At 43.4% G+C, this 24,410-nt stretch overlaps 1 protein-coding gene across 7 annotated transcripts in view; it reads left to right on the top strand.

The window, feature by feature from the left end:
* LOC122557988 (AP-2 complex subunit alpha-2-like) overlaps positions 1-23,860 on the top strand; it is a 102,998-nt gene extending 79,138 nt beyond the window's left edge. For 4 of the 7 annotated variants that reach the window (XM_087996812.1, XM_087996809.1, XM_087996808.1 and 1 more), the window contains 6 exons: positions 1,597-1,748; positions 3,561-3,643; positions 4,974-5,064; positions 9,006-9,128; positions 9,229-9,345; positions 10,310-11,268. In XM_087996812.1, the coding sequence (XP_087852938.1) occupies positions 1,597-1,748; positions 3,561-3,643; positions 4,974-5,064; positions 9,006-9,128; positions 9,229-9,345; positions 10,310-10,886 (1,143 nt within the window). In that variant the 3' untranslated portion in view covers positions 10,887-11,268. Of the gene's footprint in view, positions 1-1,596; positions 1,749-3,560; positions 3,644-4,973; positions 5,065-9,005; positions 9,129-9,228; positions 9,346-10,309; positions 11,269-12,110; positions 12,246-14,008; positions 14,126-22,174 lie in introns of those variants that run through there. The other 3 variants (XM_087996813.1, XM_087996811.1, XM_087996810.1) reach the window with 2 other exon arrangements.
* The last annotated feature ends 550 nt before the right edge of the window (positions 23,861-24,410 follow it).

The raw sequence follows: 24,410 nt of genomic DNA, 5'->3' as shown, positions 1-24,410 counted from the left end.
TCCCCTCCTCCCACCGTATCCCAGATCCAACCTTCGAATTTGGCACTGTCCTCCTGGCCTGTCCTACCTGCCCATCTTCCTTCCCACCTATCTACTCCACCCTCCCTCAGAATTATCACCATTACCCCCATCTTCATCCATCTCTCGCACTCGCAGCTACCTTCCCCCCCAGCCCCATCCCCCTCCCATTTATCCCTCAATCCCCTAGGCTCGCAGCCTCATTCCTGATGAAGGGCTTTTACCTGAAACATCGATTCTCCTGCTTCTCGGATGCTGCCTGACCTGCTGCGCTTTTCCAGCATCACACTTTCGACTCTAATCTCTTGCATCCACAATCCTCACGTTCGCCTGGGTTGGAAGATTACTGTTCTAGACTTTGATTTTTGCAATGCTAGACATTTTATTTTTCTATTTTCTGAGGTCTTGTAACCTAAGGTGGCACTGTCAGTGGCGACATATAAATTCTTCACTGTTTTCATTGAGTATACGTACAATAAGGCGAACTTATTCATTCAGCTTCTATGCAATTTTCACTATTACTTCCTTTAGTATTCTCGATACTAGTAATTTTGATCCTGTCCTAGTAACTAATCAACTCTATTTTAGCCAACCTTTCTAACAGCTGTCTTTATTAATTTTTACTCTTTCCAGTGTCTCAATTACTTCTTCTTTCACTAGAATTTTGGCAGCATCGTCTTCCTTGGTAAAGACAGATGAAAAATATTCACTTAATACTCCAGCTGTGCTTCTATGTCTAATTTTCTTGATTCAGCCCCACACCTGCTTTTACAACTTATGTAATATTTATGTACATATTTGTACATAGATTTTGGGGCTCCCATTTATGTTTAGCTGCCAGTTTCTTTTGATGCTCCCTTTTTGCTTCTCTTACTTGCTTTCTCACCTCCTCTCTGAATATTCTATATTCACCTTAGTTTTCAGTTGTATTTTCTACCTAATGCCTGTCATTCTTTTTTCATATTTATTTCTTTCACCTTTGTCATCCAGTGAACGTTGGATTTGTTTGCCCTACCTTTGCCTGTCATTGGGAAGGACTTCAATTGTCCCAAACCAGTTGCCTTTTAACAACAGTGCATTCTTCCATTATGGTTCTGCTGCCGATTTGTGATCCTATTTGGACACAAGTTTCTCCCGCTGCAATACCTATTTGAGGCTATTTTCAAGGTGTACCAGTGCAATCATTGTTGGTGTAGTAGTGTTGTTCAGACCTGTGATGTTTGTTTTGCACTAGCTGTGTTTAAAAGATAAAATGAGCTGCTGGCTTTCAATTGGAAACACTCCTGTCTCTTGAGTCCTGAATCCCAAACCTGGCCTTGAGTTGACATCTTGAACAGTATTGAAGAAGTTAGGAAGTTGAGAAGTGAACGTTGAGCTCCATTTGCTGTTGATAGGGATGAGATGGATGTTCGAGGAAACATGACACTATTTGACAACACGTGTAAGCTTTGAAGCTGATGAATTCACTTGAGCCATATATTGAGCTGTTTTGTAATTCTTAAAACCCTGTGTAGTCTCTCACGCTCATACAGAAGTAATTTTAGTAAGACTGCGTTGTGATACTTGTTTCTTTTACAGCCAACCACATCCCCATCGACTGATCTTCTGGGTCTTGGATCAGTCCATTTGGAGAACCCAGACCCCACACATCCATCTCGAGGCAGTTTATTGTTGGATGTGTTCTCAAATGTGAACTCTGGGGTGATCTCGCAGATTGCCAGTTTTGGAAGGTACTGTACACGATAATCGAATGACCTACTGCGAAGCTGGATTGGAAAATTTGCTGATAATTTGCCTGACAGGTGGTGGATTCCATAGGAGGTTTCAAAAAAGAGCTGGATATATATTTGAAGTGAAGAAGTTAGAGGGCTGCAGAGATAGGACCATAGAACAGGACTAGCTCGGTAGCTTATTTAGGAGCCAGTACAGACACTATGGTCGAATGGCTTCTTTCTGTATTGTAAAATTCTATGATTCTATGGCAAATGCACATTTGAGTCATTTTTCCTGTGTATTGAGGCTCCTGATGCTACAGACAATGAAAAGAGACAGATCGAACTCCTTTATTTTTCTCACCTTTTACTGTCTGTAAATTGTGTGGTTTAAATTTGACAAAGACTGAGCTATGTTTCCCAAGTTAATGCAGCAAATCACTTAACATGCTGTAGGAGCATGACTTCATCATGCATATCATTTATTCTCACATTCAGGCCCCAAATAGTTTACATAACCCCACACCCTAGAAAATTCTCTTTCTTCTCCCAGATCAGTTCTCTCGCTCACCCTCTTCCACTTATTCTCCCTCGCTCACCCTCTTTCACTTATTCTCCCTCGCTCACCCTCTTTCACTAATTCTCCCTCGCTTACCCTTTTTCACTAATTCTCCATCACTCACTCTCTTTCACTTATTCTCCCTCACTCATCTTACACTTATTATCACTAACTCTGACTCTTCCATTTATTCCTTCTGACTCATGCTCTCTATCTTATTGTCTTGCTCACGTTTTCTCTCGTATTCTCTCTTCTCTCTCTCTCTTATTTGCTATCTCTTGTGCTCACTCAGTTCTCTCTTGCTCTACCTCTTCACTTATTCTCCTTTGCTCCAACTCTTCCACTTAGAAAGCATGCTATCTGGGTGCACACCGGTGTGGTCGATACCATAAGAAATTTCAGAAGGTTGTGTGCATAGCCCAGACCATCATGGAAGCCAACCTGCCATCTTTGGACTCCATTTACACTTCATGTTGCCGCAGAAAGGCTACCAACATCATCAAAGACCCACCCCGTTCTGGTAATGCTCTCCTACAACCTCTTCCATCAGGCAGAAGATACAGAAGCTTGAACACAAGCACCAACAGATTCAAGAACAGCTTCTTCTGTGCTGTTATTAGACTGATGAATGGGACTCTTTAACTTCAAATAATCTTGATCTTGTTAATGTTGATCTTGGTCTGTTCACCTCCTGTGCAGTGTCACCAGTATGCGTTGCCCTAAGCACCCAATGATCTGAATGTCCTCGCTTACTATAATCTGCCTGTACTGATCATAAACAAAGCTTTTCATTGTACTTAAGTACACTTGACTACAATAAATCCAATCAAATTTTACTCTTCACTTGTTCTTTCCCTCTCACTTTATCTTATTCTCTCTTGCTCACCTTCACCTCTATTCTCTGTCTTGCTCAACTTCTTTCACTTTATTCTCTCTTTTTCACTGCCCTTTGCTTGCTGTCTCACTCACACTTTCACTTGCTCATTCTCTTTTATTTGCAAGGCAAAAGGGAGGACTGCAGATGCTGGAAATCAGAGTCTAGATTAGAGTGGCGCCGGAAAAGCACAGCAGGTCAGGCAGCATCCGAGGAGCAGGAAAATTGACGTTTCAGGGAAAAGCCTTTCATTCCTGATAAAGGGTTTTTGCCTGAAACGTCGATATTCCTGCTCCTCGGATGCTGCCTGACCTGCTGTGTTTTTCCAGCACCACTCTAATTTAGACTCTTTTGTTTGCAGTCTGTTTCTCACTCATATCTTTTTTTTCTCTTCCAGGTTCATTTGCAAAAATAATGGCATCTTATTTGAGAACCAGCTTTTGCAGATTGGCGTGAAATCTGAATTTAGACAGAATTTGGGTAAATTTTTGTTATTTTGTCTGTATCTCTCTCCCCCTCCATTCCCCCTTACCGCCCCACCTTCTCATTGACGCTTGGGTCTGGTGTGCAATTTCCCTGCTTTGTCCAGTTTTCCTGTTGGATTTGAATCTGATTGAAGCATTGACTAGAGATAGACTGGAATGACAGAGCAGTTGCATCAAGATTTGAAGAGAAGAGATTTGGTGAAGTGTTTTGTGGCCCTAAGATTAGAAGCTGAGGAGCTGCCAGAAATGCTGCTTGTCAGCTCGATAAGCCTGCCATACATCGCCAGTAGTTCCCAGAATTATTTGACATTGCAACAATGCCGTTGTTGATAGATCTGATGTTTAAGTAGGGAACATGAATGAGCCAATGGTGATCCCAGTTCACTGCTGTTTGCACCCTCTGGTTGATGGCCTTCTGAAGCAGTGAGAGCAGGTCTCAAAGGCACTTATGCCAGTCTTACTCATTTCGACATTGATAGCTCATCTCAGAGTGACTCGGGTATATTTTTTGGGGATGTACGCGATGCTGGCTGTTCCCCATCACGAATTATCCAGAGTCCACCACATTCAAGGCATTTTTCTGACACCATTCCTGCTCTGAGGGCTGTTCTGTTCCCTTTTGAACACATGGTTGCACTCTCTCCCTCTTGCTTGCTGTCTGCCTGACTTTCTAATGTTTGGGATAGAATATTTAATTTGAGATTCTCTTTCATGTTCAGGCTGCTTTAGCCGGTGGGTAGCTGCACAGGATTCAGTCTGGCTGTGTTGTGAACGGGCTTCCCATTGCCAATCCATCGAGTTTGCTTCCCTGCTGCTGGGAGTGTATTAAGAGAGCGACATAGCCAGCTCAGGTCTGCCTGTAATGCCCTAACCATTCAGCAGCTTGCCGGCTGTCACTGTCTGAGATTGGAGTCCATTTGTGTTCATAGAACTCTCCCTGCCACCCCAGCACCTTTCAGACCAGAGGGGACACAGTCAGCAGTAGAAAAAAGTTAAGAAGTTCTGATTATTCAGGTAGAACACATTTTATTGCCTTATCAATGTGTCCCCTATACTGTGTTCTGCTTTGCAGTTAATGAACATGAGCAGATATTAAATTAGAGTCCGTTTTCACAAGTGAAGCACTTTCTGGAATTCTGATCTCCTTCATCGTAGCTTTTATGGAGCTATCTGGAATTATTTATGATTATGGAAATGAACATTTTGAAAATGGGGTTGAACCTAGGGACACAGGATGAAGAATATGGCAATCTCGTAATAAGTTGTTGAATGGAGATGGTTGAGTGGTGTGTATCTGCTAACCCAGGTTCTCTCTCTACCTGCAGGTCGGATGTACATTTTTTATGGTAACAAGACTTTGATCAAATTTGTCGCTTTTACCTCAGTGATTATCTACCCGGGAAATCTTTCAGCCAATATCCTTAATGTGAAAAGATTTGTTTGAAAGCGAACGTTGACTTGTGAGCCAGCCGATACAGTCCTCTCCAATTCGGTAAGCAGACAGCAGCTTTTCAACTTGTTGGCTGTCGATTACCTGAAGCTGCTGTGATTGCTGGTTTTTGCCTAGATCCCTGGTGAATGGAAGTGAATGAAGGTGAATGGTAGCCGGGGTGCCGTTGGGAAATATGAATCATTATGGCTTTTCTTCTTTCTCTGCACAAAATGTGTGCTCACAATTTTTTACCAATCCCCCACTTACACACCAACAGTCAAACAAGAAGAGCTGTGTATACATTTGTCCCTTCCTGACTTGAGGCAACTGCCGGGTGGATTCTTGTGTCTGACTTTCGATCCTGCTGAAGTGTTTCTACATTTCACTTTCTGATCTGAAGGACAGACTGTTTCAGTGAACAGTCTCTATGTGTCAGTGAGACTCAGCAGGCACCACCCCAGGGATACAGGTATGATAGAGACACCAATTTCCTGGAGGGAGAAGAGGGTGGTCATTGAGGACAGAATGGCCATCGAGGAGGGGATATGATAAAGATGTGGGAGCTGGCCAATAGAGCTATATGGACAGGAAGTAAAGTGAAGGCCAAGACCCAGATAGATGCACAAAGAGACATCCCTCACACACGTGGAGACACCCCTCACACTACCTATGATACCCAGGGATATCCCTCACGCACACAGAGACACCACTCACACACACACAGACACCCCTCTCACACACATACACACACACCTCTAATACACAGAGACATCCCTCACGCACACTGAGACACTCCTCACACACAGACACCTCTCCCAGACGCAGAGACACCCTCACAGATGCAGAGAAACCCTCACAGACAAAGAGACATCCCTCTCACACATACACACACACCTCTAATACACAGAGACATCCCTCACGCACACGGAGACACCCCTCACACACAGACACCTCTCACAGACGCAGAGACACCCTCACAGATGCAGAGAAACCCTCACAGACACAGAGACACCCCTCTCACACATACACACACACCTCTAATACTCGGAGACACCACTCACACACACACAGACATCCCTCACACAGACACACACCTCTAATACACAGAGACATCCCTCACCCATACGGAGACACCACTCACACACACAGACACCCCTCACAGACGCAGAGACATCCCTCTCACACATACACACACACCTCTAAGACACGGAGACACCACTCACACACACACACACACCTCTAATACACAGAGACATCCCTCACGCATACGGAGACACCACTCACACACGCAGAGACACCCCTCACACACGTAGAGACACCCCTCTCACACACACATACACACACACACACACACCTCTAATACACAGAGACACCCCTTACACATGCATAGATACCCCTCACACAGAGACACCCCTCACACATACATATAGAGACCCCTCACGCACACACACACAGACTCACCTCGAACACAAAGAATCACCCCTCACAAGTAAAGAGACATCCCTCAAATACACTGAGACACCCCTCACACACACATATATATATATATACGCCTCACACACACATACAGACACCCCTCATTCTCACATACAGAGGCACTCCTCACTCACACATGGAGACTCCCCTCACACACGTGGTGATAACACACACACACACCCATGACATCCACAGAGACTCCCCTTCTCTCACACACATGCACAGAGACACCCCTCACGTACACACATATAGACACGCCTCACACACAGACATCCCTCATTCTGGCATACAGAGGCACCCCTCACTCTCATACACAGGAGGGAGACACCCCTCACTTGAACACCCCTCACGAACACACATGGCAACACCCCTCACACACACCCTTTGCATACACACACCCACACCTGACATCCATAGAGACTCCCTTCACACACATACACACACGCACGGCCTCCCTTCACACACATGAAGACACCCCTCACCCACACATAGAGACAACCAGAATCATTTAGATTTTAGATTAGATTACAGTGTGGAAACAGGCCCTTCGGCCCAACAAGTCCACACCGACCCGCCGAAGCGAAACCCACCCATACCCCTACATTTACCCCTTACCTAACACTACGGGCAATTTAGTATGGCCAATTCACCTGACCCTGCACATCTTTAGATGGTGGGAGGAAACCGGAGCACCCGGAGGAAACCCACGCAGACACGGGGAGAACGTGCAAACTCCACACAGTCAGTCGCCTGAGGCAGGAACTGAACCCGGGTAAACCTCAGGCATACATAGAAATACCCCTCACATACACAGATGGAGACATCCCTCACGCATACACCCACTTTCTATTTCAACCTTCTCTCTGATTGGCTGCCTCACACTATTCCAGTCAACATCCAAACAGTGTCCAGTCCTTGAACATAACTTCTCGAAGCCAAAATGTCTGTAGTGTTCTGGGAGCAGCAATTAACCTGCCTTTATCTCTCCAGGCCAATTCCATAACCAAACATCATTTAATTTGCTTTGTTTTCCTTTCCAAAACAATATGCTACTCCAATGTCAACATTCAACTTCAACCCTCCTAACCAAATATGAGAACCATAAAAATAATCAAGGTCTCAACACTGATGCAATCTAAAGAAATAATTATGAAGTTTGAATCTGATGAAAGTATTTTGTGCACATCAGTGATTTGTTACAGAAGTCCACCTTTTAAACACTGGAAAGTGGATACATTTTTATAAACAGCACGTTTGATTTTTCATTCGTATTCATACAGTGCACCTGCGATGAGTCAGATTCAGGACCTGTTATTTTTATCTCTGACTGGATTTGTTTGTGGGAGGAATCTTAGTTGGAAATCCCTTATTCAGGGAATGATGTGGAATTTTTAAACTCCAACTTGCCATTGTGTGAACAGAGAGAGCTCTGACATTGCTGGCCTTCTTCAATACAGCCCTGAGCTGTGTATTTAACATAGCCCTGGTCTCAGGCTTACAGCCTTCTATCAGACTCAGGTACCTGCTGTCAGATTACCGGCTAAAAATTACTTCGGTCATTGTTATTAACCTCTGAGGCAAAGCTGATTTTTACATCTCCTCACACTGGGAAGTTGACAACATCATTGTAAACTCCAAACACCTCTGCAGAGGCAAATCTTCAGAATCCATCACTTTCTGGGACTGACAGGGCACAGATCCATGCTCGTGTTCTCGTCAAGAAGAAGAGAGTTAATGGTGACTTTTAGTCAACTTTCAGTTCCAGTTTAATAGAAAGGAGATGAGACTGAATTGTACTTCGAATGCACTGAGTTCTTGAGCTAAGATCAACATCCAGCAAAACTACCAGTCCTCTTAGACCTTGCACTTGGTTTGGATCTGAGCTGCACTTCTGATGTTTACAAGTTTTATAATATCAAATGTTCTGTGCTAGTCCTAAGATTTGTTTCAAAGTGAATTGATTTACCTTTTAGTTTAAATGTCAGTGACATTTCAGTGTGACCAGATCCTAGTGCTGCTTGATAAACCAAATCCACAAATCATTTGGACAAATTGTGGCTTCTAAAATGGGTGAGAATGATGATAGACTGGACAAGCTAAAGTCCAAAGCAAGTCAATCTTTAAGGCCCCACTAAAGTCAAAACCAAGTACTGTACATGTCCTTGAAAGTGAAACAGGCCTTAAGAGTGAGTGCTGAATGCAGCCTGCTCCTCTCATCACAACAGAGGCAATTATTTTGAGGCTGTGGGAAGGGAAATGCTGGGCTGAGAGGTGAAGCAACAATGTTGAATGGTCACTTTGTTCTCACTGTATCCTAATAGTTCACTGAAGTTTGTTTTAACCTGTCCCGTGGCTGAATGACTGTGTATATGTCTTTATGTAATGGCTCTCTATATATTTCATACATGAGTCCCTTTGTGTATAATTATTTCTTTAACTATCTTCTACAACTGAATATTCAACTCAAGCCTGTCAACTCCACACTTGAAGGAGGTGCCCAGATTCAGCAGATGTTAAACATTGAGTGTATCTCCGACTTTGTCGAGGTGCCAATCCTTAAGATCCAGTTCAGGTAGAAACCTTTGGTCAAAGCAACTATGCAGACTTTGGAGTGGGGAAAGGCTTGCTCTGCTTATCCTCTCGTCCTCCTCTTGTGGTTTTCTTTCATACAGACATGATGGTGTGCTGCAGAACATCTCTGTTAAGCTGCCTATCACAGTGAACAAGTTTCTCCAGCCCACAGAAATGTCGTCTGAGGACTTCTTTCAACGATGGAAACAACTAAACAGGTGAAAATGACATAACAACTTACTATATTCAGCCTAGTACCCAGGCAGATATCTGATCAAAAAGGTAAACATCCATCACGGTTCTGGAGAACAGTTTACAGTATTTAAGGAAGCATTGGGTGCAGTACAAAAGAGATGTACTAGACTGATTCCAGGGAAGAAGGGGTTGATGTATTCCTAACAGCATTGTAGATGTACCTAAAGCAGTGATTCAAGAAGGCAGCTCATCATTTTTTACAGGGTAATAGGGATGGGAAATAAATGGGCCAGCATCTTCCACATCCTAGAAATTAAAACAAAAATTCCTCCATGGCATAATAATAATGCCAAACTGTCTCAACTCCCAGTTGAAGAATGATCAGTGCTGCATTAACGCTACTTTTGCCAGGAGTGAGTGGAGCGATGGGTGCTGGAGATGCTGCAGCACTGACTGTTAGAGGGTCAGTACTGACGGAATGCCCCACTGTAGGAAGGTCAGTACCAATTCTCCATCCTGTCCTGAGAGTCTGTCTGATATCTCTGTCTGGGGATTGCCCAAGACTACAATTGCCCAGGACTACAGCACAGCTATGGAAAGCTCATCATTCTCCAGGTTTGAAATTCCCAAGCAGTTGGTTTCAGCCCTGGTTCCCTCATCTTTACTTCAGCAGATTCACCCTGAGCCCCCTCCTCATGGCACTGTACCCTCCACTGCACTCCGAACCCCTCATTTCATCTCCTAATGCTAGGTGAACCTTGAGATATTTCTCTTGTGTTTTATCAATACTTGACCAGCAATCTGACAGTCTATCACATTTTCAGAAGCCTCCCAACATAGATAGTTGGGTTTATGTTTCACTGTTAAATACTGTTTCTTCACTGTTCTCTGAGCAGGAAGAATTACAATGTAAACATTGTGTAGATTCTCAGAGTTCTCATTCTCCTGCAGTTTTATTCACAAAGTGTTTTCTCTCTGATCCTCTAGTCCGCAGCAGGAAGTTCAGCAGATATTTAAAGCAAAGTATCCAATGGATCCAGACATGACTAAAGCAAAGGTAAAAATTAAATTGTACAAATTTAAAAACACTGAACCTTGTCTCCAGATTGGAACATTGGCCTCTGCACAACAATATCTGAATCAAGTACTGTGGTTTCAGGCCCTAAGCCACAGCAGACAGTGTCGGCTTGGACTTCTAAGAGTCAGTACTGAGAGAATGCAACACCATCTGAGAGTCAGCACTGAGGGAGTGCTGCAATATCGGACAGTCAGTACTGAGGGAGCTCTACACTGTCGGAGGGTCAGTACTGAGGGAGCGCTACACTGTCAGAGGGTCAGTACTGAGGGAGTGTTTCACTGTTGGAGGATCAGTACTGAGGGAGTGCCACACTGTCAGAAGGACAATGTTGAGGGAGTGCTGCACCATCAGAAAGTCAGTACTTTGGCACTAGATACACGGGAACATCACTACCTGCAAGTTCCCCTTGAGCTACTCACCATCCCGATTTGGAATAATACCTTCCCTGTTGATGGGTCAAAATCCTGGAATTCCTTTCTTTTATAGTATTATGGATCTACCTACAGCACGGGGACTGCAGCAGTTCAAGAAGGCAGCTCACCATCCCCTTCTCAAGGGCAACTAGGAATGGGAAATAAATGCAGTCCAGCCAGTGACACCCACGTCCCTTGAATGAATAAAAATAACTTGCAGTGGTGCTGCCACTGTAAACGTGTGTTTGCATTTGACTTCTATGTTAACAAACTGTGAACTCTTTGTTGTTGTAATTCAACTGTGTTAATGTTTATTGTTTCTGATCTTTATTCATCTGTTAAATTCTATTATGACATTTAAAACTAACATGGAAATACATGTAAATGAGAGCCAGTTAAGATAACACTGCAAAATGTTGCTGTAATCTCTAGTAAATATATAACCATCTTTCGCAGATCTTGTGCATGCTTCACCATCATAACCGGTATTCAACGACTTGATTTCCTTCATTTATACTACACACTGATCTCTCTTCACAGCTGTCAGTGAGTGCATGGTTACTATTGAGTCAGAAGGTTGTGGGTTCAAGTCCCACTCCAGAGACTTGAAGATAGAAATCTAGGCTGAGACTCTAGCATTGCATTGTCCGAGGTACAAGGTCCCATCTCCTCCCTCAGACAAACACAATGGATCCTGCAACACTTTCAAAGAACAAAGGATTTCCTTCTAGCATAATGACCTATATTCATCTTTCAGTCAATGTCAGAAAAACAGATGAGCTCATTATTACATTACTGTGTTTGGGAACTTGCAAATTGATTGACCCATTTCCACTATTCTCTTTCTGAGGAACTGCAAAAATACTTCACTGCCTTCTGGTTGTGTCGAATCTATATGTATGGTCTACCATCAGAAACTCGAACAGAGTAACCTCTCAGTCGTTGTATTTTCATGGGCTATAGTCTACTGATTAATCTTGAGAGGGAAGATCCTAGATTAACATTTTAGAAGTCTAGAATTGAATAGACCAGAATACTTAGTGCAGGGATAATTTCCTCATTCTTAAGAAATGTCCATGACAGCAGCCCAGAGATCACTTGTATGGTTCATCTGGGCCTCGAGTTATATGTTTTTATTCATTGTTTTCTTTAAAGCACCTGAATGGGAGCATCTAGTGTTGTGGAAGAGCAGTCTACATTCAGATGATTGTGGTTGTTCGATTTGATCGGCTAGTGATATTTTCAATTTGAGCCCATGTTCGACTAATGTCAGACTATTTTACTTCTCATCTTGCAGCTATTGGGATTTGGTGTTGTACTTCTGAATGGGGTGGATCCCAATCTGGCGAATTTTGTGGGCACTGGAATTATTCACACAAGGAACATCCAGGTTGGATGTTTACTTCGCTTGGAGCCCAACACTCAGGCTGAGGTATGTGTTCAGGAAGAAACGGTAACACTGTCAGCTCAGAACGAGTCTTGGTGTGTCAGTCTCTCTTCATAGTAACCTTTATTTCCCACATAATTATACTGCTGTTGGTTAAGTAAATTGTAAGTTTCCCTCAGTGTCTACTTGAAGTGGGAAGTGAAAGGAGGATTCGCACCGAATGTTCGTTGTGTCAATGAGCAGCAATTGCCATTTTCCAATGCTGCCTCTATTATTTTGTACTCTTTGTACACCCTGTTCCTTTCAGCCCCTCAACACCCCTCCCCCCTCCCACCTTCAAATCCCTGTCTTTGTACATGAACTAGAGACAACTCCTGATTACAGGTTCACCGCAAGTGGTCACTTTAACATGGGAATGACAATAGACAATAGGTGCAGGAGTAGGCCATTCTGCCCTTTGAGCCTGCACCACCATTCAATATGATCATGGCTTAAGCGGTATCCTGTTCCTGCCTTATCTCCATAACCCTTGATTCCACAATGCTTGAGAGCTCTATCCAACTCTTTCTTAAATTAATTCAGAGACTGGATCTCCGCTGCCCTCTGGGGCAGAGCATTCCCACATAGCCACCACTCTCTGGGTGAAGAAGTTTCTCCTCATCTCTACCCCGTATTTTTAAGCTGTGTCCTCTGGTTCAGCACTCACCCATCAGCGGAAACATGTTTCCTGCCTCCAGCGTGTCCAATCCTTTAATAATCTTATATGTCTCAATCAGATCCCCTCTCAGTCTTCTAAACTCAAGGGTATACAAGCCCACTCGCTCCAATCTTTCAGTTTAAGGTAATCCCGCTATTCCAGGAATTGACCTCATGAACCTACGCTACACTCCCTCAGTAGCCAGAATGTCTTTCCTCAAATTTGGAGAGCAGAACTGCACACAGTACTCCAGGTGTGGACTCACCAGGGCCCTGTACAGCTGCAGAAGAAAATGATGAACGATACGTTGTAGTTTAGTTGTTTTAAGTGTTGCTTCCCTGTTGATCTTTCCCTAGTTAATACCACACTGCACAGTCAATCACACACTATATCCCAGTGCTCCCATCTTTCCAAACACAAATTGGGAATGACAATCTGCACACCTTCATCCGAAGCCCCACTGCTGGAAAATGGGATTTGGAGGGTACAGAGTCCTGCAGTTTCTGAGCTGCTATTGCTTCAGAACAAGGATGTAGTTAGGCTGGGTACCACAAGAGGGTGTGAGGGAGAGTTAGAAAACTCATTTATTAATTAACGAGAATGAACAAGTGAATCAAGATGATAACTCTAAAACAAACTAATAAATGAAAATCAGGGGTACAAAGAACACAATTGGTTTGTGGACAGACTATTATAAAAATGGGAAAAAAAAATCAATGCTGGAATTCTGAAACAAAAACAGAAAGTGCTGGAGAAACTCAGCAAGTTTGGTAGCATCTGTGGAGAGAAACACAAAGTTAATGTTTTGGGTCTGGTGTGAGTTTTCTTCTGAACACAGTTAATCTGTCATCAGCATAATTAAAACAGGGAAAAACATCCTGAGGGGGAGTGAACATGGTTGGCAGCAGGGGCTATTGGGGAGTGAGCAGTGTCAAGGAGGGTGAAGGGTGAGCGTCGTCGGGGGGGAGCGGAGGGGAGGTGAGGTGTTGTCGAGAGGAGGGGGAGGGTTGAGTGAGCATTGTTGGGGAGTGGGGGGTTGTTACTGCCCTTGTCTTCCCAATTCTGACAGAAGCACCTGAGTTGAACCCGTTCTGTCCGATTCTCTCCTCAGGTGTTTCCTGGCCCATTGATCTTTCCATCATTGACACCAGTTTACTATCTGAAGCTTCTGATCATTACCTTGTTGCTGCCAACTGAACTTTCTTATTATGAGCTTGTGTACCTTCTGGTCAGTGCCACACACACACTTTTGATGAAATTTTTCTTTTTTTGGTAATATCCCAAGTCTGGGTTTTTCACACTACGTAGCTGGAGCAGAACAAATCTCTTCCACTGGATGGCAGCCTTGATATATCTCTCCTCAATTTCTCCCAATGTTCAGGAGAACCCTGTTGCAATTATTTGTAAAATGTTTAATTGATATGCAAATTAGAAGGAATCATTTTGAGATATTAATGTTTCCTACTCATATCAAGGAAATTTTATTGTACTGAGAATCATAGAATCCCTACAGTGTGGAAGCAGGCCATTTGACCCATCGAGTCCACACCAACCCTCCAAACAGCACCCCATCCAGACACCCCACACCAAATGTGGGTGTCAGTGTGATATAGAACATAGAACAGTACAGCACAGAACAGGCCCTTCAGCCCACGATGTTGTGCCCACCATTGATCCTCATGAAAGGTAAACCTAATGTATGAACCCTCAAATTTCTGTGACCATATGCATGTCCAGCAGTCTCTTAAATATCCCCAATGACCTTGCTTCCACAACTGCTGCTGGCAACGCATTCCATGCTCCCACAAATCTCTGCATAAAGAACCCACCTCTGACATCCCCTCTATACTTTCCGCCAAACAGCTTAAAACTATGACCCCTCATTTTAACAATTTCTGCCCTGGGAAAAGTCTCTTGCTATCAACTCTATCTATGCCTCTCATTATCTTGTACATCTCAATTAGGTCCCCTCTCTTCCTTTTTTCCAATGAAAAAAGTCAAAGCTCAGTCAACCTCTCTTCGTAAGATGAATCCTCTATTCCAGGCAGCATCCTGGTAAACCTCCTCTGAACCCTCTCCAAAGCATCCACGTCTTTCCTATAATAGGGCGACCAGAACTGGACACAGTATTCGAAGTGCGGTCTAACCAAAGTTGTATAGAGCTGCAACAAGATTTCATGGCTCTTAAACTCAATCCCCCTGTTAATGAAAGCCAAAACACCATAAGCTTTCTTAATAACCCTGTCCACTTGGTTGGCAATTTTAAGGGATCTATGTACCTGCACACCAAGATCCCGCTGATTCCTCCACACTGCCAAGAATCCTGTCTTTAATCCTGTACTCAACTTTCAAGTTCGACCTTCCAAAATGCATCAGTTCGCATTTATCCAGGTTGAACTCCATCTGCCACCTCTCAGCCCATCTCTGCATCCTATCAATGTCATGCTGCAGCCTACAACAGTCCTCTATACTGTCAGTAACACTTCCAACCTTTGTGTCGTCTGCAAAGTTGCTAACCTATCCTTCAATCTCCCTATCCAAGTCATTAATAAAAATTACAAACAATAGAGTCCCAAGAACAGAACCCTGTGGAACACCACTCACCACTGACTTCCAGGCAGAATACTTTCCTTCCACTACCACTTGCTGTCTTCTGTCGACCAGCCAATTCTGTATCCAGACAGCTAAACTTCCCTGTATCCCATTCCTCCTGACCTTCTGAATGAGCCTACCATGGGGAACCTTATCAAATGCCTTGCCGAAGTCCATATACAGCGCATCCACCGCTCGACCCTCATCAACTTGTCTAGTAACATCCTCAAAGAACTCAAGATTTGTGAGGCATGACCTGCCCCTCACAAAGCCATGCTGACTGCATTTAATCAAGCCATGCTCTTCCAGATGGTCATAAATCCTATCCCTCAGAATCCTTTCTAACACCGTGCAGGTGACAGACATGAGACTGACTGGTCTGTAATTGCCAGGGATTTCCCTATTTCCTTTCTTGAAGAGAGGAATTACATATGCCCCCCTCCAGTCCTCAGTTACGACTCCAGTGGAGAGCGAGGATGCAAAGAACTTCGCAAGCGGCGAAGCAATCACATTTCTCGCTTCCCAAAGCAGCCGAGGATAAATCTGGTCTGGCCCTGGCGACTTGTCAATCTTAATGTTTGTCAAAATCTTCAGCACACCAACTTCCTCAATCTCTACCCGTTCCAGCATGCTTACCTGCTCCTCAAAGGTTCCATTCACTACAAGGTTACCTGATCCTCAAAGGTTTTATTCACTACAATCTTTGACTTGGAGTAAGCATTTCCTATATCGTGCCTTTGTTTGGGAAGCTTAACTTGTTTGACCCTTCCATCGAGGAGTCTGCCCAGTATGAGGAAACAACATATTATTTCTTCTGGGCAAATGATATTGTGCCAGAATAAAAGCAATGAATAATTCTCCTGATAGCCTGTGGAGAAAGTTTTTTTTCCCAGTTATTAGGAGCCTAACATTCACTGAGGCACCAGATACTAAAACTTTTCAAGAATTGACAAATATTGTTAAGGAATAGTAGAACCATCAAACTGCCTCAAATTCTAGGATGCTATTGTTTTTACTCTAATTTGAGAACCAGGGGAATCCAAATCAGGATTTTTGACTAGATTAAGATGACTGGCAGAACCCTGTGACTTTCATTTAACCCTTAATGAAATGCTTAGAGACTGGAATGTGGAATTAATGATGTAACAATGCAAAAAATGCCTACCAGCTGAAGCCCAATTAGAGTTAATAGACACAACTGGTTTTATCGGAAAATGTGGTAAGTGTAGTATGGGTTGCAGGGTATTCAGATGGAAGTGGACACTCTTGCCAGTCTGACTGAGCTTGAATGAAGGCAATTGCATGCCCTCACTCAGGACATATCCTGATCAGAGGCTCTCTGGGTCAACCCGAAACACAACATCAAAACAAGCCAATCTTTGGCCAAATGGTTAAAATTTCCTTCAGGACCTTGGCCAGCAAGCCACTGTAGTTGTTGCTGGAATGTGAACTTGAGTCAGCAAAATAATCATCTTAAATTGAGTACGATAACTCAAAGGCTGGTATCCAGTAGAGTTCATGCTCTGGAAAGTTAAATTGTTGAGCAGCATCAAAATCAGAACCAATCAAGATAAATGTATAGTTAAATTGTCATCTAGTTCTAATGACTGTATCAATGATCCTAGACCCAGTTTTTAACAATTTGTTCGAGAGACTGACTGTGTGGAGTTTGCACGTTCTCCCCGTGTCTGCGTGGGTTTCCTCCGGGTGCTCCGGTTTCCTCCCACAGTCCAAAGATGTGCAGGTTAGGTGAATTGGCCATGCTAAATTTCCCTTAGTGTTAGGTAATAAGGGGTAAATGTAGGGGTATGGGTGGGTTGCGCTTCGGCGGGTCGGTGTGGACTTGTTGGGCCGAAGGGTCTGTTTCCACACTGTAAGTAATCTAATCTAATCTAATCTAAAATAAAAACTGCAGTATAAGATGAGGAAAAGTAAATTTTTCAAATTTGGTGAGAGAAATAGAAGGGCAGAGATTTTATTTATATTTGGTACACTGTGCTTGATGATGTTGTTTGAGAGAAAAACAGAGTGTCACTTTCTCGGTCACCAGAGGTGGGCATTTGTATTTACATGTTGAGGTCACTGAGTATAGCAGACACCTATAGCCTCTGACAGAATGTTTGGGCCACATGGTGAGTGAGATTGAAAGGAGGATTGTCAGTGCTTCGGGGGTTCTCATGGCTCTGTGATTGTGATGGTACAGAACAGCTGTAATGATTGGCTGATGAACCTATCAATCGGGATGGTGTGTGTCGGATTGGCTGCTTCAGGGAGTGACCATCTTGATTGATGGAGTATGTGACCAGTGAGCCAGTCCCAATGTTTTTCCCTTTTGCAGCTGTACCCCAGGATCCTGCTGCACACAGACAGTCAGCTTGACAGGTTTGGCAGTTATCATTCCATCAACCTGAGCCCACTGGGAATTGCTAGGATATTTGGGATCTCTTGTTATAAGTTGTAAATATTTCTGATTTGGGAGCTGCTGTTGGAAGATCCTTGATGAGTTGTGCATCTTGTAGATAATGCACAGAGTTTTAACTGTGTACTGGTGGGAAAGGGAGTGAATATTGAAACTGGTCAAAGTGGGGCTAATCAAGTGGCTGTTTTGTCCTAGGAGATGTTGATCTTCTTGACTGTTATTGGAGCTGCACTGATCCAGGCTGTAATGAGGTCAAGAGCTGAGTGGCCCTGGCGAAAACCCAAATGAGGCATCACTGAGCAGGTTGTTGCTGAGCAAGTGCTGCTTGATAACACCTTACTTCACCTTACTGAGACTGAGAGTAGACTGATAGGGTGATAATTGGCCGGGTTGGATTTGTCCTTTTTTTTATGTACAGGACATACCTGGGCAATTTTCTACATAGTCAGATAGATGCCAATGTTGCAACAGCTTGGCTAGGGGAGCAGCAAGTTCTGGAGCACAAGCCTTCAGTACTAATGGTGGAATGGTGTCAGGGTCCATAGCCATTGCAATATCCAATGCCTCCAACTGTTTCTTGATATCATGTGGAGTGAATCAAATTGGCTGAAGACTGGCATCTGTGATGCTGCAGACCACTGAAAGATCATTCTGGAGCGGTTGGCCTCTGAGAAGAGTTTAATGGAGTGGACACATATAACTTAGCATTTAAAGGAATGAGAGATGACCTTATCGAACATTTAACATTACAAGGGTTGTGGTCTCACAATATAGGACTGAGATGAGGAGTCTTCATTTAGAGGTGGGTGAAGCTGTGGAATTCTCTATCACAGAAACCTGTAGAAATCAGGTCACTGAATATGTTTAAGAAATAACTAGATGACTTTCTAGAGAGTGAAGGTGTCATGGGGCTTGGGGAGAGAGTGAGAGTATGGTGTTAAGACAGAGGATCAGCCACAATAAGGTTGTATAGCGGAGTGAGATCGATGGCATACTCCTGCTCCTGTTTTGTGTTCCCATGTTTCTCTTCCTCAGGGATCTGATGGACTAAACTAGGGAGAGTGTTTCCCCTCGATGGAGAGCTTTGAACCAGTACTTACTTCCTCTCAATAAGGAATGACTAGAGGATGGCAGTGACAGTTTTTTTCTCATCCAAAGAATTGTGGACCTTTGCAACGGTATGCCCCAGAAAGTCATGGATGCTCAGCTGTGAGTATGTTCAAGCCTGAACTGGACAGATCTTTGAATTATAAAGGAATGACAACATCCAGGAGTAGTATGGTTGAGAAGGAGATAGGTTTGAAGTGAAAGATCATACCTGATCTTATCCATTATCAAATAATTAAATTTATTGTCACGTGTACTGAGGCACAGTGAAAAACTTTGTTTTGCGAGCAATACAGGCAGATAACAGAGTTAAGTAGCATAGATAAGTAAATAATAGGTAAACAGCAGCAAAAACAAAAGCACAGGTACAGATGAATGTTAAGAGTTTGTGAGTCCATTCAGTATTCTAACAGCAGTAGGGTAGAAACTGTTTCGAAACCGGCTGGTGCATGTGTTCAGGTTTCTGTACCTTCTCCCTGATGGTAGAGATTGTGGAAAAACATTGCCAGGGTGGGATGGATCTTTGAGAATGTTAGCGGCATTTCCTTGACAGTGGGCCTGGTAGATCGATTCTATAGATTGGAAGTTGGCTTTTGTGATTGTTCGGGCTGAGTTCACCACTCTCTGTAACTGTCTCTGATCTTGAATGGTACAGTTGCCATACCAAGTAGTGATACATCCAGACAGGATGCTCTCAATGGCACACCTATAAAAGTTGGTAAGGGTATTCACCACCATGCCAAATTTTCTCAGCTGCCTGAGAAAGAAGAGACATTGTTGGGCCCTTGTAACCAGTGCGTCCACATGAAGAATCCAAGAAAGCTTCTGTGGACAACCACTGTCAGGAGCTTGACACTCTCCACTCATTCCACTTCTGTGCTGTTAATGTGGAGGGAGGCATGAGTAACATCCTGGCGAAAGTCAGTGATGAGTTCCTTGGTTTTGAGAGCTAGGTTGTTCTCAGTGCACCATTTTTCCAGGTCTTCCACCTCCCATCTGTAGTCTGTTTTGTCGCCATCTGAGTTTTGACTGACTATGATGATGTCATCAGCGAACTTGTAAATGGCATGAGTCTGGTATTTGGCAATGCAGTCATGGGTATACAGTGAGTACAGTAGCGGGCTGAGTACGCACCCCTGGCGGGGGGGGGGGGGGGTCCAGTGTGAGTGTTAGTGAGGATGAAATATCGTCCCCAATCTTCACTGATTGTGGCATGTGAGTCAGGAAACTGAGGATCCAGTTGCAGAGATTGGGGCTTAGTCTGAGATCACCAAGTTTAGTAATCAGTCTCAAGTGGATAATAATGTTGAAGGCTGAACTGTAATCAATGAGTAGGATTCTTCAGTAGCTGTTCTTGGTATCAAGATCTTCTAGGGAGGAGTGATATGGCATCTGACATGGTCCGATAGGGAAATTGGAGTGGGTCAAGAGTATTGGGGAGGCTGGAGTTGATTAATGCCATAACCAGCCTTTCAAAGCACTTCATGACCACCGAAGTTAGGGCCATTGAGACATGCTGCATGAGGCACAGAGATGATGTTGGCCATCTTGAAACAGGTAGAGACAGTGGCCTGCTGCAGGGAGAGGTTGAAGATGTCCGAGAAGATCTGTGCCAGTTGATCTGTGCATGCTCTGAATGCACGGCCTGGTACTCCGTCTGGTCCTATTGCTTTCCTTGGATTCACACAAAGGAAAACTGATCTGACATCTGATGCAGTGACTATACGTCAGGACTTATCGGAATAGGTGTTACCTCTTCATCGAAAATCTGCTGAAAACGAGTGTAGAAGGCGTTGAGACGATCTGGGAGGGAAGTGTCATCGTCTGCTATCTTGCGTTGTCTCACTTTAGAACCTGTGATGTCATTCAGTCCTTGTCATAGTCGCCGGGTGTCTGTCTGGAGTCTTGAGTTTGGATTGGTATTGGTCCTTGGCTGTCTTAATGGCACTGCGAAGGTCATACTTGGATTCCTTATATTTGAGTGGGTCTCCAGATCTGAAGGCCTCACACCAGGTTTTTAGCAGGTTCTGTATGTCCTTATTCAACCAGGGTTTCCTGTTGGGGAACGCCCGGATTGACTTCCTCGGTATGCAGTCCTTCACTCATCTGCTAATAAAGCCTGTGACTGTAATGGCGTACTCGATCAAGGTACCTGCGGACTGTTTGAACATGATCCAATCGGCCTATTCCAGACAGCATCAGAGTTGATCCTTTGCATCCTCCGACCAGTACTGCACCTGTATCCGGGAGGGAGTCTCCTGCTTGAACTTTTGCTTGTAAGCCAGGAGAAGAAACATGGCATTGTGGTCGGAGTATCCGAAATGAGGACAGGGGATGGAGCGGTAGGCATCTTTCACAGTGGTGTAGCAGTAGTCTAAAATGTTCGGACCCCTGGCCGGGCAGGTAATATTCTGGTGGTACTTGGGCAACACTTTCCTTAGATTGGCTTGATTGAAGTCACCAATTACAATAAACAGGGCCTCGGGGTGTTCCATCTCCAGGGTGTTAGTGGTAGAGTACTGCACATAAGCTGGATGGCCTATGTATGTTCCTTGTATATCTGTTGTTAATGTGGAAACTGCACAATTAAAGTGAAGTACATAATTAAAACTTCACAACTAACCTCCAGAAGGTTGCTGCAGCTGAGACAGGAGGGAACAAAATTGAGGCATGTCTTGAACATTTTTATTTAGCACTCTTGCTAGTTCACAGGTCTCTTTTTAATATTTCTAATGGATATTTAGTGCTTTCAGTTTGAATTAGGAGATGGTTTTGAGTATTTCACCCAAATCTCTTACCCTGACCTGTGGCCCTTAGCTGATTCCTATTCCACACCCCCTGCACAGCCAATCACTACAGCCTCCTCAGCACAAGAACAGCATAGCTCATGAGTTGAATTGCGTTGTGTAGATTCAAAGTTTTAGGAGTTGCTAATGGTGCAGTTAACACAAGGTGGCCAGTGTAGAGAGTATTGGTCTGGATTTGATGTGTACTCTGACAGATGTGGGATGGTACACTGTAGTTCAGAAGGGGACAGAGATACTACAGCACAGGTAGCTGTTCTGTCGCATAGCATGACCGTGGTGTTAACAGATGCTGATGCTGGGATGATTGAACTGATGCTGGTTAGTTTTGAGCTAACTTTGTGTTTCTTTTCAGATGTATCGTCTCACTGTGCGGGCTAGTAAAGAAGCTGTATCAAAGAGGCTTTGTGAACTACTATCAGAACAGTTTTAATTACCTGACCACTTCAACTCATTGGGCCAACTTCAGGACTTGGTCTGTTATGCTAATACTTAACAGATTTTATGTGGAAACTAGTTATTTTCCTTTAGTATTAATTATGTTTTTTCTTAATGTACCTTCTTTTATTTCTAAGACAGAAACTGAGGGAAAAAAAACTTTCTTAAAAGAATTGAATAAATGTTTACTTTTCCAGCTTTCCTGTGCTTCATTGTTACTGAGGTTGCATTGGTTAAAGTGGAAAGGGGGACTGTTTCCCAGAATCTGTGTTCTGTTCAAAGCAATTGAGTTATTCTGTTTCACAATCCACTGTGCCTTTGGTGCCAGTTTCCAATACAACAAATTGTTTATTTATAGGGGTGTAGTCTAGTCCAGATTATAGAGTTTTTTGGAGGTGGGGGGGGGGGGGGAGAGATAAAGTGTGTTAAATTAGGTGAAGCTCCAAGTAGTTTTGAGATTTCTGAGTGATGTTTCATCCAGCTTCAAAGTCCTGTACATGGTAAATGTAATTCATGGTCTTGTTGATTCATGTTGCAGATTTCTTTCGGTTTCCCATCAACTCAAACTCAGTTACCCCATTAATTTAGTAGCAAGTTGAGTGCAGAGCTGAACATACAGCATTCCAGTCAAACTCACAATGAATCTTTACAGGAATATCCGAGTTAATCTGTTCCAGACAGTTAGAGCACTCTGCAGAATAGGTGCTAAAGCCTGGAGGGATCCACTGACTGATGTGGGAGAACAAGCTGTATTTGGGAAGGGGATTGAGATCCGAGAACACAAAGGGATGAGGAGAACTAATTTGAGGTAAAAAGGGTTTTGATGGTGCCTGTGAACAGTGATATCTCTTGATTGAGATAATAAGAACATTTCAAAGGGAAGGAGTGAGGGTAAGATCCTTTCTGAAATGAGTTTTGACAAGTGTGAAATTTATTTGTTGTGGAGTAGTAAAGAAAAAGACATATCTTTTAGGATAAAAATGGATAAATATGTGAAACAATGCAAGGTGAGAACTCTAACACATAGTGATAGTTGGGAAGAGGTTAATTTTGGATTTGGCATTGGCAATAAATGCTAACTTTGTTTGTAATGTCTCTGAAGTAAGGGTGCAGTAGTGAAGCACCAACATGACAGGATGACAAATCTTGTTTGCTATAAACTGCACTGACTCTATTGTTCAATGACAGTGACAAATGCCAAAACAATAGATTAGTAGAAAATAGTATGTGCAGGGCATTATTGGAACTGTATTTATCTTTTCTAAGTAACATTTTGTTAAACACAGGAATTGCATTTTTTTCTGTTTTGCACATTGTCTAGTGCATTTGCTGCATTTTGACAGGTTTGCATATTTACAACTGTGTAGGAACTGTGCGTTAGCAAAATACTGAACTGTTGTTACACTGGCTTCAGAAATAACACTTCATATCGGAATTATTATGTGTCAGATTCCAAATAGATCTGCACTTTCCTCTTGTCCAGGCTGTACGTGAGGAGAAAAAACTCTAGCAGCATTGTAGCTGCAGAGTTTTACTTTGAAAAGGCAAAATGAACTTGTTTTGTTTTATATGCTGTGTTTTAAATAAACTCAACTTTAACAAACATGAACTCTTGACACCTGAAATCTTTTGATCACTGATTGTAGGGACTGTGTCGTTTGAGTAGCAATAGTTTCCCAACTTCAATATTTCTGTCTCCACAGATATCCTAAACTGATCTGGTTCTATTTGCCAGCATTTGGCCTACATCCCTCAAAAGCTCTTAGAACATAGAACAATACAGCACAGAACAGGCCCTTTGGCCCACGATGTTGTGCCGAACATTTGTCCTAGCTTAAGCACCCATCCATGTACCTATCCAATTGCCGCTTAAAGGTCACCAAAGATTCTGACTCTACCACTCCCACAGGCAGCGCATTCCGTGCCCCCACCACTCTCTGGGTAAAGAACCCACCCCTGACATCTCCCCTATACCTTCCACCCTTCACCTTAAATTTATGTCCCCTTGTAACACTCTGTTGCACCCGGGGAAAAAGTTTCTCTTCTATTCATATACCCATCCAGATGCCTTTCAAATGTTGTAATTGTACCAGCCTCCACCACATCATCTGACAGCTTGTTCCATACACGCACCACCCTCTGCGTAATAAAGT

The sequence above is a fragment of the Chiloscyllium plagiosum genome, unplaced genomic scaffold, assembly GCF_037043375.1.
Source record: "Chiloscyllium plagiosum isolate Xiang-an unplaced genomic scaffold, Cpla_swu_hap1 HiC_scaffold_18, whole genome shotgun sequence".
In the NCBI taxonomy this organism is placed as follows: Eukaryota; Metazoa; Chordata; class Chondrichthyes; order Orectolobiformes; family Hemiscylliidae; genus Chiloscyllium; species Chiloscyllium plagiosum.
This window is presented reverse-complemented; position numbering and strand designations above follow the sequence as displayed.